General features: G+C 48.7%; 1 protein-coding gene across 9 annotated transcripts in view; it reads right to left on the reverse strand.

Annotated features, from left to right (window-relative positions):
- Positions 1-14,258, reverse strand: part of AGAP1 (ArfGAP with GTPase domain, ankyrin repeat and PH domain 1) — a 399,779-nt gene that overhangs the window by 304,338 nt on the left and 81,183 nt on the right. The window contains exon 1 of one of the 9 annotated variants that reach the window (XM_074829811.1): positions 5,861-7,681. The exons of the other annotated variants lie outside the window; for them this stretch is intronic. Coding sequence (XP_074685912.1) covers positions 5,861-6,965 — 1,105 coding nt within the window. The 5' untranslated portion in view covers positions 6,966-7,681. Of the gene's footprint in view, positions 1-5,860; positions 7,682-14,258 lie in introns of those variants that run through there. 9 annotated transcript variants of the gene reach the window in all.

Below are 14,258 nucleotides of genomic sequence, written 5' to 3' on the forward strand. Positions count from 1 at the left end.
GCAGAAACTCACCCTCATGACAAACATGTTGCCCCGAGTCTCTGTCTGTTCCAAACCAATTACAGCTGTTACGGAAGACCGACAGCTGCAGCATGGAAAGCCGGGTCTTTCCGCCTTGCCTGCCCTTCTTATCCCCACGGAAAACCTCAAAAAATAACAACGGCCACCATTTCAGTTTTATTAATGTCTTCTGTGATTAGCAAAAAAAATTGTAGGAAGCTACACTGCACTGTATGCTTGTTATCTTGATGGTATTTGTTGCCTGTTCTGTCGTAAGACAACATTTGGTACTATTTTGTCAATAAAGCAGAAGTATTTGTCAAACACTGTCATTATATACCAGTCTGAAACATCAGAATCATCAAAACACCCTATTTTAAACTTCCATCAAGATAATAGCTTTATGTTGGATGCTTTTCATGAACAAAATAGATGATAGTTTCTCAAGTTCAATATACTGACATTTCTTTTTCCTCACACATGAAAAAGCCCATTCTGTATTTTTTGGCAGAAACCGCCTTGCGCTGTGTGTTTACTGCAGTTGCCTAGGGGAAATCCTAACACCAATTATCAAAAGCAACACTATTACATTAATCGTCTGCATTAATGACTTTTTTTTAACCCTATGCAGCTCAAAGCAAAAACGCATATGCAGGCATTTGAAAGACATCTGCACTCCCTCTCCGCTTTCCAAGTATCTATTTCTAAGGTTACAACCATGCCAAAGAAAACCATAGTTACATGCTATTTCAGCTATCATCTTACACAAATCATTTGGTAACCGGATAGTTGTTAACTTGGGCAATCGGTACTAAACTACCGGTGGTCATCAGCACAGTAGCATCAAAATTAGCTCTGCTCTGCAGCAAAGAGCCAAACTGCTCATTCAGAATACACCCAAGTGGTTTTGCAGTAGTGAGCTAAGAATCCAAGATCTGAAAGCAATGTTACCAACGAGCTTACGCTGCGCAGCATGTGACATACTGCTTTGAAATTATAGTTTGCCAAACGGAGAAACTGAAAGTTCTGGCTGCTTAACTACTAAAGTGAGTAAGAGTTCAGCATCTGGTACAAGGGATTCCATTTTCTAGCGCAAAATGACCATTATATCCAGAAAAAGGACTGCTAATGGCTGAAGCAGCAAAGTTTGAAGTTCTCCTCGATACGCAGCAGCTATCAGCAACTTAAACCCTTCCTCTGGCCTCTGAAAAGAGCTCACGTGCTACCCCACATACAGACTCCGCTTCCGAAAAACCAAACGCTCTGTCATGAACTCTGGACTCGCTAAGATTAGGAAACAGTTCTACAGTAACCTCATCCTTCTTGTCACACTAAGCACCCTCAAATTCAAGGCAAGTAATTAGGAGGAAAGGAACATCACGTTTTAAATGTTTCTTTTCCTTGTGCAAATTGTTTGGGTCATCTACATGAGATGCTGAAGTACAACTATCCCGTTACCAAATGATTCGTTAGATCAACACAACATCGTTACTGACAGTGGTAAACCAAGCAACTGGCAGATCTCTGGCAAAACAAGAAGTGTGCTAATTTAATTTACAGAGCTTGGTTTTGAGGGAATGGAGATAAATGCCTGCACAAGGCTTCTACAGAAGTATTCAGTGATTTGTCCCAAGAAAGTTACCCATTGCTGCCATTAGGCATTTAACTGTCAAGTTAATATAGAGCAACATTAAAATTCTACATTTCTTTTCAATTTTAGCAGAAAAGCAAAGACCATGACTGCTAGCATCTGGCATACACTTCAATATTGTGCAAACATTAATCCATCTCATTCTCTAATTCAGCCAGTGACCTTAATACCAGTTCAGTTCCTCATCATCTGGCTGTATCAGTGCAGCTGGCATTCATTTGCTTGACACAAGACCTACCCAATAAATAATAATAAAAACCCCTTTTAGACAATGTTTGACAACGCTCAAGCCCAATTGCAATCTATTTACCTGCTAGATTTTATTTTCATAACAATGTCTAGACAACTCTCATTCACAATAACTGTAACAGCTAGAAGATGAGTCCTAGAAGATTTTTTACCCCACTACAGAGGATGACAATTCTCCAGTGTTGAAAAAGAATATGCTTACACCAGCATGTCACCAAAACCCTGCAGCTACAAGATGGGCAACTCCATGGGACCAGTTCCAATACATTTACGTCATATTGCCCAAAGTTCACGTGCTCCAAAGCTCTGCCTGCTCACCCACGAATGCACAGAAAGTTTACTGGGCTGCTGCTGGAAATGCCAGCGGCATGGAAGAGTAGCAACCATACCAGGGCAGCAAGCAAGAGATGACACAGAACTAACAAGAATTATCTCAAGTGAAGCTTTGCAAAGAAAAGACCGGAGGCCTCCAACAGAGATCACTCGCCAGCTTTCCTCTACTTCCCATGGCTATAAACTGCAGAGAATTTGAGATAAGAGCTTAAAACTAACTCCTCTAAAACCTCAGGGGAAAAAACCTCAAAAGAGCGATTTATCATATTATAACGATGGTCCTTTTGATAGTCTACAAGCTTGATTCACAAATCTACTTAATATATCCTAAAGAGGGGTAATTCAAACAAAGCTATCTCCAAACAAAAGCAACAAGTGAGAACCACTGAAAAAGAAACTGCTACTTTAAATAAAACCCCATTGCCCCAGAGCCATCCTCCTCCAGAACAGCAAGAGTTCCTCTCATTATGAAAGATTCATGAAGACTTCAAGGGGAAAAAAGTTTAGATGAGGAACAACATCTCCCTTGACAAGTTCTCCTAAATAGTTCTAAGGCAAAAATAGCTTCTCTTGCTTCTCTGAATTGAAGTTTATGGAAGTTTCTTTTTTTTTCTTTTTCTTTGGGGGTAGCGCTGGTAGATATATAAGAACTTTTCTTGCTTCAAATAAATGAATTTAGAGGTTGAATACCGTGACATAAGTCTATTAAAGTCAGGGACAAGTGAACTTCAAAACCAACAATTTGATACTTAGATGGAAAAATACTGTAGTATTAGAACAGCAACAGCAGTACAGGATTAGCCTACTGTATAATGATTATTTTAGAATAGACGAGAACACTTGTATACTCTTAACACAAAGCTAGCCATGAAGAAAAAGGCTTGCTAACATAGTCTAGAAGACCTTACACTAACATGTTGCAACCCTCACAGAAGTGGAGACCATGAACAATATCCAAAAGCCAGGCACCGGTCCAGCTGGCAGATAGGTCACCTCATCTTCCCCACCCATACCTTCAGCTTTCCTTCTTTTAAAAGAAGTTAACTTGTAGGAAAGGAATCTGATCTACACTGAAGTGACCTGGAACTGTAGTTCATCTTAGCTGGGAATTAGGTGTTTGAATCCCTTGCTTCCCCACTGCAAAGGTTTGAGGAACTGTTACTTGCATGGGACTTGAGGCCAACACCACGGCAAATGGGGTTTGCAGGTAGAAAAGGAAAGTGCTTGATGCCCAAAGATTATTTACTGACAGTATGAAGAATAATTCCCCCCAAAATCAACCTCTGCCCACTTCACACTGCAAGTCAAACTCAGTAACGTCAAAAATACACAGATTTAAAAATTCTTTACTCTCTTGCTGTAAAAATTCTGTAACTTCAGATTGTTCAAAAGTATATTACCTAAGGTAGGCAGGAACAGCTTTTCAAGAAATACCATACTAGCAGATATTGCAGTATCTGGGTGATTATTTCAAGTTGAAAATGCCAACAAGGTACACTGTTTAAAACTCTTCTCTACAGACCTTAGGCAGGCCTTGTGTAGAAAGCTCGAAGTCAAATAACTTGCGTGCAGCACCAAACACACAGAATACTGATGGCACGAGGGAAACAAGTTTCAAGTAATAAAACTTCTTTTTGCAACCGGTTACACGGAGAAAAAAAAACACATAAAAATCAAGATTCTGCCTGCTCCTCCCTGATTACTCCAAAACCTAGGCACAGGGCTGTCAAGAGCATACCAATTTCACATCAACTAAAAGAAGCAAAAAGACAAGTCTTGGCTGAATAGCAGCTCGTTCCGACATTAAAATACTGAAGTATATTTGGCATGCTAATCATAATATCTCATTAAACTTTTCTTCCTAAGAAATAATAGGAGAAATTAAAGACTAGTTTAAACCTAGCTTTCTGAAGGACACCAATAAGCAACTGTGCGCACACTTTTTTCTGATAGCAAAAGCCTAAACTGCACTTCTCTGGAAAAAAGGAGAAAGTGGCAGAGCACGCTGGACCCGCTAACCCGTAACACGAGCCTGCAACACCACTATCAACCTGTAGCCCAATCACTGGTCCCAGGATGCATTTTTTTCTCAAAACCAAGACTCGAAGCTTACTTTCATCCAATAAATTTGATACTAGCACGTAAAGGAAAAAAAACCCTCTGGAACATCTTAATGTTGTGTATCAGTGGTTACTGATTAACTCGAAATCTTCAACTTATCCTGGGCTGAAAGGACTGTGCTCCGAGTATATGACTGTATGCTGTTAAAATAGAGCAATAGTTTAAGCATATTGGCACAGGACAGGCATAAATAGTTGTATGAAGTAACTCTCTGTTGTGGTTACCTCAAACTTTAACCAAGGTCAGACCACAATTTCCGTCAAGATTACTATAAGCCCACATGAATGCCTCTACATCAATAAAATATTACAATCCCCGGTTACTAGGTCTAAATATTTGGCTTTGCTCCTTGTGCCTCAAACTCCGGGCACACTCCACTCGCAGGAGGACTTCTGGATCTGCAACGGGCTGGTCACACCACGAAACATCTCTGGCTATTGCTTCCTCACAATAAACCACCTGGGCCCAATTCTACACCTGCTGTACCTGTGCCTTACAGAAAGCTTGATCTTTCTGAGGATCATGTTTTTAGAAAAGCAGCAACTTACAGATTACATGTGTCACTTTGATAACCACTTAGTACTCAAAGGCTACTGTAATTACTAGTTAAATGTTTCATCACAGATACCTATCAAAGATTTGAGAAGCACAGCTAGGAAGAAAGCACCTTCTACAACGAAGCTCCACAACCAGCATTTCTGGTTTAACACGTCCCAGTCAACGATACCCGTGATCCTTTCAGATCCTTACAGAAAGCAGCTACTCAGCTCTTGACTTCCATCCCACAATAAGGTTAATTTTCAAGTTTTTCTTGTATCCTAGGGATTCACGAACCCCAAAATTCCCAATCTGATTTCCATCTGACATTAGCAACGCTTTGGCTAGTTAAATATTTGTACGCAGCTATATAAAGTTATTCAAAGAGCATGGCTTCTGAGTTTGTGCTGTTTTTTAAAAAACATCAAACTCGGTTTAAGTTCTTTTGTGACAGAAGAGGTTTAGGATTTACAATACATGTACATCAGTATTCACATACTTCTCCATAGACAGCAGGTGTATTTCTGACCACCATAACCCATCTTTAGGATTACAAAAGTCTTTCCAAAAGGGGAAAGTCCCCGTGCTGCGCAGCACCGGGCCACCCAGTGACCTACATACAGCAGCACCAGAGTTCAGCTTCCACTCCATAATTAAACGAGCTACACTCGCCTGCCTCAGCGCTCCTAGAACGCACGATCCACCAACCCAGAAAGTGCTTTTTGTGTCAGGAGGCACGCAGCCTCACCTGCCCTCCTCAGAGCTGCTAGGCCACGCACCTGAGATGAAAGCACTGCCACACGCTTCAGAACTGCCATATCCGCTACCGGGGACAACCACCGCGTGTCCCAGGGCAGCATCTCCCTCTCCTCACCTGAAAGGCCCTTTCATCCATCCCACCAGCGCCTCGGAGCTCTGCAGCAAACACGCCCCCACCACCACCCCCCGAGATGAGACAAGGAAGGGCACCTTTGTGGGGGGACCCGTTGATGCTCTCGGAGCTAGACTGCATGTCCACGGTGGCTCTCCTGAGGCTGCTAAAATAAGCCCTGGACCTGGAGAAGCTGCTGCGAGGGGACCGCCCGTGGGGGCTGCCGAAGAGGGCGGCGGGGCCGTCTTTGCGGGCGAAGATGCCGCTGAAGAAGCGGAGCAGCCGGTGCTCCGGGGCGGCGGCGGGGCCCTCCCGGCCCAGCCTCTCGGAGAGCCGCTGCAGATCGCTGTTATCCAGGGTCCGGTTCTTGCTCTTGCTGCGCTCCCAGCGCTCCAGGCGGGCGAGCGGGTCCGCTTGGCTCAACACCTCGCCCACGTCCAGCGTGTTGCGCTTCTCGGGGGGCGCGGCGGGCGGCGAACCCTGCGGGCCGGGCCCCGGGCTCGGCGGCGGCCCGGGCAGGCAGCCGGAGCTGCTGTGCCGCCGCACCCGGCCCGGAGCCCGCACCCGCGGCTGCTCCCCGCCGCCGCTCCGGTGCCTGAAGCTGAAGCTCCGCCGCAGCAGGCCCGGCTGCCGCCAGGGGCTCTGCCCCCGCTCCCCCGCTGCCTCGGCCGAGCGGCCGGAGGGCGGGCCGCGGGCCCCCGGCCCCCCATCCTCCTCCTCCTCAGGGGAGGCTGCGGCTGCAGCCCCGCCACCGGCGGCCGCCGGCTCCCCGCCACTGTCCGCCGGGGAAGGGCCGCCCCGCGGTGCCCCGGGGCCGGGCCCGGCGGGGAAGGGCGGCCCCGCTCGCCGCGGCACCTTGAGGCGGCCCAGCTCCAGCTGCCCCGTGCTGAGGGTCCTGAAGTTGCGGAAGCCGCCGGGGCTGGGGACGCGGTCCCGCTCCTCGCCCTCCTCCTCACCCTCCTCCTCCTCCACCAGCAGCAGCCCGGCTCTGGTGAGGCTGGAGGAGCCCGGCGGGCGGCTCCCCCCGCGGCGGCCGCGGCGGGGCAGCTCCGGGCCGGGATGGCCGCTCTCCGGCCCCAGCAGCTCCTTCTTCACCATGGTCACGGAGATGCGGTAGACGGTCTTCCTCGGCGGGGTGCCCCGCTGCATCCTCTCCGGCGAGGCGGCGGCGGCCGGCGGCTCGCTGCTGTCCAGAAGATACATGGCTCCCCGCGGGGCTCTCCTCCCCTCGGGCGGCAGCCGCCGGCCCGGGCAGCGCTGCCCGCCCGCCCGCCGCCGGGGATGGCCGTGCCGGAGAAACGGGGGTGGCTGGAACGACGAAGAAGCACAAAACCACCGCAACCCGATACAAAAATCAAATGGAATGAAAACAGACTATCCGCCGGTGGCACGCCCCGCTCGGGGAGGCACCCCGCCGGGGTCAGGCGGCCCCCGCCTCAGCGGCTCCGCGCCGGCAGCGCTGCCCGCCGGCGGCCGGCGGCCCTGGAAGCGCCATCCAGCCCCCCCGGCCGCGGGCGAAGGGCCACCGAGGGACGAGTTAAATCCAGGCAGCAGCCGCCTGCATCCTCCTGCGGATCCCAAAATGCATTGCTGGGGAGAAGCAGGGTCCGGTAGTCAGGGGATTAGAGCCGCGGCAGCCTTCAATTTCATTGTTTACAGCCAGGCTGCACATTCGCGGATCTTGCGTCTTTTTTTCTTTTTTTTTCTTTTTTCCCCCCCCTCCCTCCTCCGCCGGGTAAATCCGCTTAATCTCCCTCCTCAGGCTGGCGGAGCGGCGGGCAGCGGCAGCCCGCTGCCCCGGCTGGGTTGGAAGGGGCCGTCTTGGAGCCGCAAGCGCCGCGGCTGCCCGGCGCTGGGGGTGCGGGAGCGCCCGGCCCCAGGCGCACGCCCCTGGGCGGGCAGCGCGGCGCGGAGCGGCGCGGAGCGGGGCGGAGCAGAGCAGCGCCGGGGCGGGCGGGCGGCGGCAGCAGGGCCCGGGCTCGCCCAAGCGCCGGCCTGGAGTCCCGCCCGCCGCGGAGCGGGAGGAGAGCGGCGAGGCACGGCCCGCAGGCGGGGGGCGGGCGGAGACTCCGGCCCGACCTGGTTTCCCACCTCCACATCCCCCCTTGAAGGGGAGGGATGGAGTTACACCTCGCTCTTCCCAGCCTACAGCCCAGGGTGGATCCGGGCCCACGCGAGGGCTGCGTGGCCCATGAGCTCAGATCAAGCCTTAGACCCCCCCGCCGAGCTCAGCATCCCCAAATCTGGGATGCAGGATGAATCCTTCCTAACACTGAAGAGTCAAAATGACCCAGAATTTATTTATTCTTCATCTGTGACAACTGGGCTTGTCCCTAAATAAATGTTTGCTAACCATAACACTTTGCGCAATTAAAAAGCCACATCACTATATGGTTAGTCACACAAAAAACTGACCCACTTCACCGCTGCTGGTTTCAACAGAACCTGGTTCTTTTATGGAGCTGGAAGACAGTGGGATAGGCACTCCTGTCACACCCAGCTTCACAACTCTCAAGCAGTCCGGATCAGAGATACTGAAGATATTAACAACTGATAGATTCCTGCATTAAAAAAAGCCATTACTAAGTCACAATAACAGACACCAGAAATTAAAAAATATTAGGAGTAAGGTTTCTAGGTTCCAAGCATTTTTAAAAGCCAAGCTTCAAAAACTACCTTCAACCGTCTTGTACATTCCTTCCAAGTCTGCAATCAAAAACCTTTTAGCAATGCCGGTAAGGTTCAAAACCAGCAAGCATGTAAAAATGAAGGAAAGTGAAAATGTAACTCAAACAGAAGAGAACCCCAAAGCTGTCAAGCCAATTCACTCCCAGGATGGCTTAAAAAAAAAAAAAAAAATCAGACAGAAGACAGCAGAGAAGGCAAAAGCTTCTCCTCGGGTGCTCCCCAGACAAGTACCACGGTTCCAGACTGCGAGAGACACGTGGTGTGAGCTGGGCAGGACGTGTCCTCAGGAGCAGTCCCAGGGGGAGGCTGTGCGCTCACACCAGATGCAGCCAAGAATGAAGGACGCTCCGGATTCCACCTACTATACACACTGGTTTATTGATGACACCGGGCTCCTGCAATACACACTGCAGATCCGTTACCAGTTGGAACGCAGTGAATGGCAGATGTACCTCACTTCTCCAGAAATGGACATGGTGACATGGACAGTGGGATCAAGGCACCCTCAGCAAGTTCTCCAAGGACACCGAGCTGTGTGGTGCGGCCAACACGCTGGAGGGAAGGGATGTGCCATCCAGAGAGACCTGGACAGGCTGGAGAGGTGAGACCATGTGAACCTCATGGAGTTCAACAAGACCAAGTGCAAGGTCCTGCCCATGGGTCAGGGCAATCCCAAGCACAAATACAGGCTGGGTGATGAGCGGATTGAGAGCAGCCCCAAGGAGAAGGACTTGGGGGTATTAGTGGATGGAAACTGACTGTGAGCCAGCAATGTGCACTCACAGCCCAGAGAGCCAACCGTGTCCTGGGCTGCATCAAGAGCAGTGTGGCCAGCAGGGTGAGGGAGGGGATTCTCCCCCTCTGCTCCACTCTCATGAGACCCCCCTGCAGTGCTGTGTCCAGCTCTGGGGGCACCAACATCAGAAGGACATGGATCTGCTTGAGCAGGTCCAGAGGAGACCACGAAGATGCTCAGGGGGCTGGAGCACCCCCCTGTGAGGACAGGCTGAGAGAGTTGGGGGGGTTCAGCTGGAGAAGAGAAGGCTCCAGGGAGACCTTAGAGTGGCCTTCCAGTACTGAAAGGGGCTACAGGAAAGATGGGGAGGGACTCTGCATCAGGGAGTGTAGGGATAGGATGAGAGGTAACGGTTTTAAACTGGAAGAGGGTAGATTGAGATTAGCTAGAAGGAAGAAATTCTTCCCTGTGAGGGTGGTGAGGCCCTGGCACAGGTTGTCCAGAGAAGCTGTGGCTGCCCCCTCCCTCGAAGGGTTCAAGGCCAGGTTGGACGGGGCTTTGGGCAACCTGGGCTAGTGGAAGGTGTCCCTGCCTGGGGCAGGGGGGTTGGAACTAGATGGTCTTTGAAGGTCCCTTCCAACCCAAACCATTCTGTGATTCTATTCTATATGACAGACACTGTTGTCTTTAACGCTGAATAATTAACATTTATTATTCATCTTTGCTCTATTCATGACAGAACAGATTTGTACATATATTTTCAGCAGATACCTGATCAAGACAAACCCTAGAGAAAGCCTTAAGAACAACCAAACATGAGCTCACACTTAACCAGCCAGAAAGTTTCCCATTCCTTGTAAAATGCCTGTTCACGACCATAGGATGACAGTTGATTTCTCCGTTTCTCTGACATCCAAAAGACCATTTCCAATTTGTATTTCTTAAAGGGGGGCGAGAACTTATTATGAAAAATGCATCTGATGGGAAATACGGGAATAATAATAATAATAATAAAGAGATACAGACTCTACTGGATGCTGAATACTGAAAGTCGCTAGCCGTCAGCCACTGTAGCCCAGCGCAGGGCACTGACAGTCCCGATTTACCGAGCACATCCTCCGGCCGAGTCCGGGCCGAGCTTTCCAGCGCGCCGCTCCGGGGAAGCGGGCTCGTACCCGCCGCGGGAGCGACCATTTTTCACCCTCCCGAGCTGACAGACCCCTTCAGAGGCACCACTTTTAAGCGCAGACAAACAGCCGGCGCATTCCTCCAACCCTCCCCGCAGCCCTCCCGGGCGGCGCCGGGCCGGGTCGACCCCCCGCCCCCGTCCCCCTCTCCCCGCCGGGGGCGACACACACCCCCACCCCCCCCCCGCCGCTTCTGCCCCTGCTCGGGGCTGGCCCGGGGGGGGGGCTGTTCTGCGAGCCCTGGGCTACCGTCCCGCCTGCGGGGGAAATATTTACATCGATCCTCGGGTTTGAGATGCTGCAACAGCTCTTCTACAGGTAGTAAAGACATACTCGGAGGTTGCTCTGCTGCTGGAGTGGACTACTCATCACAACTTGCCACCCTGCAACTTCTAGTAAATAAGACTTCTTGTCACGCAGCCGACTTTGGTGGGCGACCAGAGACCATCACCTGCAGGTCCTGCCATCCCTCTTCACCGCCGGACAGAGAACCACCACCAGCTTTAAGAAACCTGTCGTCATCAGTTGGCCATACAACACCGGGTTATCTTAGAGCAGGGCCATAATTCACAGAATAAGGGATTTAATATTTAATAGTAAGAGCCCCAAAATGACCACGGAGGCCTCAGCACTAACTGGAGGGATCCTGCCCGCAGCCGGTGTGTGGCATGGCTGCGCTGCGCCCACCCCAACCAGGCTGGGATCCAAGCGGCTCGAGCCGCAACGGCGCGTCGCCTCCTGCCCGACTTCTCCTCCCGACGTGCAATTAGCACAGATCCGGTCCCAGAGCAGGAGAAGTCCCTCAGGCCCTGGGACAAGAGCAGCCAGGAGCCACGGCAGCCAACCCAAACAAGTCATTTGGCTTAAAGCCTACGCCGTGTGTCCTGAAGGGCCCTCGGCAGCAGCTCCCGGTTACCTTTTATTCTTGGAAGCGCAGAGCACGACGCACACGCACAATAAATACGGGGCCTCTGAAAGCTGTCAGGTCCACCGACAGGATCTGACAACACAAGAGTAGATACCCTTCATTTATCCTACCCAACTCAAAGCCTGCAGATTGCTGTATTACCTTCTGCCAAGTACATGAAATACCCCCGAAGTATTTTGCTTGACGAAGCCTTACTGTCCCTCTGAGATACGCACACTGAGAAGCAGCACCATGTAAATCTTCCATTTGGTGTAGCCATTAAAAGGTCCTGTTTGCCACTTTTCATTCCACTGCCGAGGTCAAGCCTATCTACACTACTTTGAAGACCCTCATCATCAACAAAACCAAACCCCAGTGCACCTCTAGAGGCAACATAAAGCCTTTTGAATATGTGGAATATTCAATGCACAGCAAGCTCATCTCACAACACCGCCAGCAAACTAGTAAAACCCAGCCTGATGACTCAAAATGCATAAACATGCTCCACATAAGAGAAGCACTCTACTATAATTTAGAGTCTCACAGTTTTCAGCAACAAAACCCAATCATTTATTTTAATTGACACAGTGAAACACAGGCAGCACGGGTGTCTCAAATACATCAAGCAATCTTCACGTGGACTTCTGCCTTGCACAGCTTGCTTTAACACCGCAGTGCTGCAGTACCAGCTGCATCTCGAGTGAGACACTGTGCACGGTTAAAAGGAAGCCACAAATTAAGATACTCCAGATTAAAAAAAAAAAAAAAAAGACAAAACCTAAGATGATCAGGAAAAGTGCTGAGAAAGCCCTGTGAATACAGCATTCATAGCTTCCCATTCTGAATTATATTGTTGAGTTTCGTATCATTGCTGACCGGGTCACCAGCACACAGCACTGACTGCTGAGCATGAACAACTGCAGAGACAACCACGCTGGGAGGAGAAGCGTGATTATTCTCTGACAACTGTAAAGCGAGTTCACTGTAAGCAACTAGTATTACTGGTACTGACGTTATAAAGCAAAGAATTCTTGTGTTGTTAAAAGTGATGTAAAATAGGTTTTGCATTTTCGCTTTTCCCAAGAACTCTTTGAAAAAAGACTCCGGCGTCATTCTTTAACTCCTTATTCTTAATATCTTATGAGAGTTTCACATTCCACCAGCAGATTCAACACAACCATCATTCAAAGGTAAAAGTCCAGAAAAGGAGAAACATATGCCTTTCATACCGGTAGCATCTGAGCATTAAAATCTCAATCCTGAGACAGCCTCGACAGGTTAGCCTGTTTTGCTGAAACCTTTAGGGGTGCACAATTCTTGTGATGCTGCTTGTTTGTATGCCTATGTTTTGCTTTTTATTGAACACCTTCTGGTCATTCAAATATTCACTCCTCTCACTGTTTGTTTTTTTAAGAAAAGCGGACCTAAATTTTATAGTTTTGCACACTGCAGGTTAAACTCCAGACACACAGTATCGTTCCTTTGACAAATTGATTGTGGAAGACGAAATTAGGTCACCTGAACAATTCTTACAGTAATTCAGATGTGATTTCACTTCTCTCTTCTAGAAATACTGTGCTCCATCCGCTGTTTGTCATTACAGATCAGTGTTCAATGAGGAAACAAGAGAAGGCATCTGGATGGGAACAACATTGTGCTGGAGGGTACCAGCAATACAGAGACCAAACTCAAGGTCTCTCTCAAGCCACAGGGTTTGCATTAAGCCACTGATCTGTGTTCTTCTGTCACTACGCACTTGTCCATTAAAACAGGCCTGAATTCACTGTAGGCAATTCTTTACCAAGATGAAGAACAGAGACCTCTCGCAACAATACAGAGAATAGGAGCTACCAGCGAGAAGTCAGCATTTGCTGTCAATAATGATCTTACTGTCAGCACAATGAAATCACATTGCTGTCCTAAAAACATTGGATGCTGAGCAGGAAAGGGAATAAGGGTGATGGGATGTGTAGTAAAAATGCAACTCAATCATTTGTCTTACTCTCACCAGGAGAGAAACAAAACGTTTCCATGTCTGTATTGAAGGGAAAATGAGGCTGCAGCAAGCCCATTCAAAGCCCTTAACACTTAAATATGCCTCCCATCCATCGCAGAGATCTCTAAGGGGGGGTCACAGGGTACCAGGCATCAGCTTCACCTGGTTAACCGCTTCGAGAAAAGCCAATACAGAACGAACATACGGCGTTATAGAAGGTCTTGCAGAGACTCGTAAGAAAATACCCTGGAAAGCTCCAGCTGTCCTTAGACAAAGGTCTCAGCATCTGAACAGAAATCCTACCAACTGCAACAGTGGTTCCTCACGAAAACTCAGGGTGCTTTCAAACTTCAAAAGGTTGGCATCGCTACTCCAAGATGATGTGTCTCATCGCCAGGGCTATTATACCATATGGGATAATACAGTTTACAATACTTTTAATTTCTAAGTGCAGATTTTAGTACTTCCTTTCATATAGATTATACCTATTATGTAATTCATAGCCTAAAAGGCTCATGCTTCATACGACTATATTATTTTATAAAATACATATAATAATGAAATCCCTTTGACTCATACCCATTCATTAAAGATGAGTGAGGGGGAAAAGAGAAAAAATGAGGAGTTAAATCAGTTATGATCTTTTTTTACCATGATACACACTACAGATACTGCTTTAAAAAATTTACTTATCAGCTTCAAGCAAATTCCAAATTGCATATAATTTCTGATGCGCAAGTGTGGCAGATTTCATCACTGCAATTCACTTAAAAGAACAGAACAAAAACATTTTTTAAAGGGGAAAAGCACAAAAAGTCTTCAGTTTTTCTGCATGACTAAGATCCTCCTGATTTCTGCCCTCAAGCTGCTCAAGCCATTACAATTAATGTATTTTGCCTGTCCATCTGCTTCTCTTCAACTTAAAAACAAAACACCTGACTGCAGCTGGATTTCTACTGAACAGAGTCCTGAGTTATCTTCT

This window comes from Strix aluco, chromosome 6 (genome assembly GCF_031877795.1).
Source record: "Strix aluco isolate bStrAlu1 chromosome 6, bStrAlu1.hap1, whole genome shotgun sequence".
NCBI lineage: Eukaryota > Metazoa > Chordata > Aves > Strigiformes > Strigidae > Strix > Strix aluco.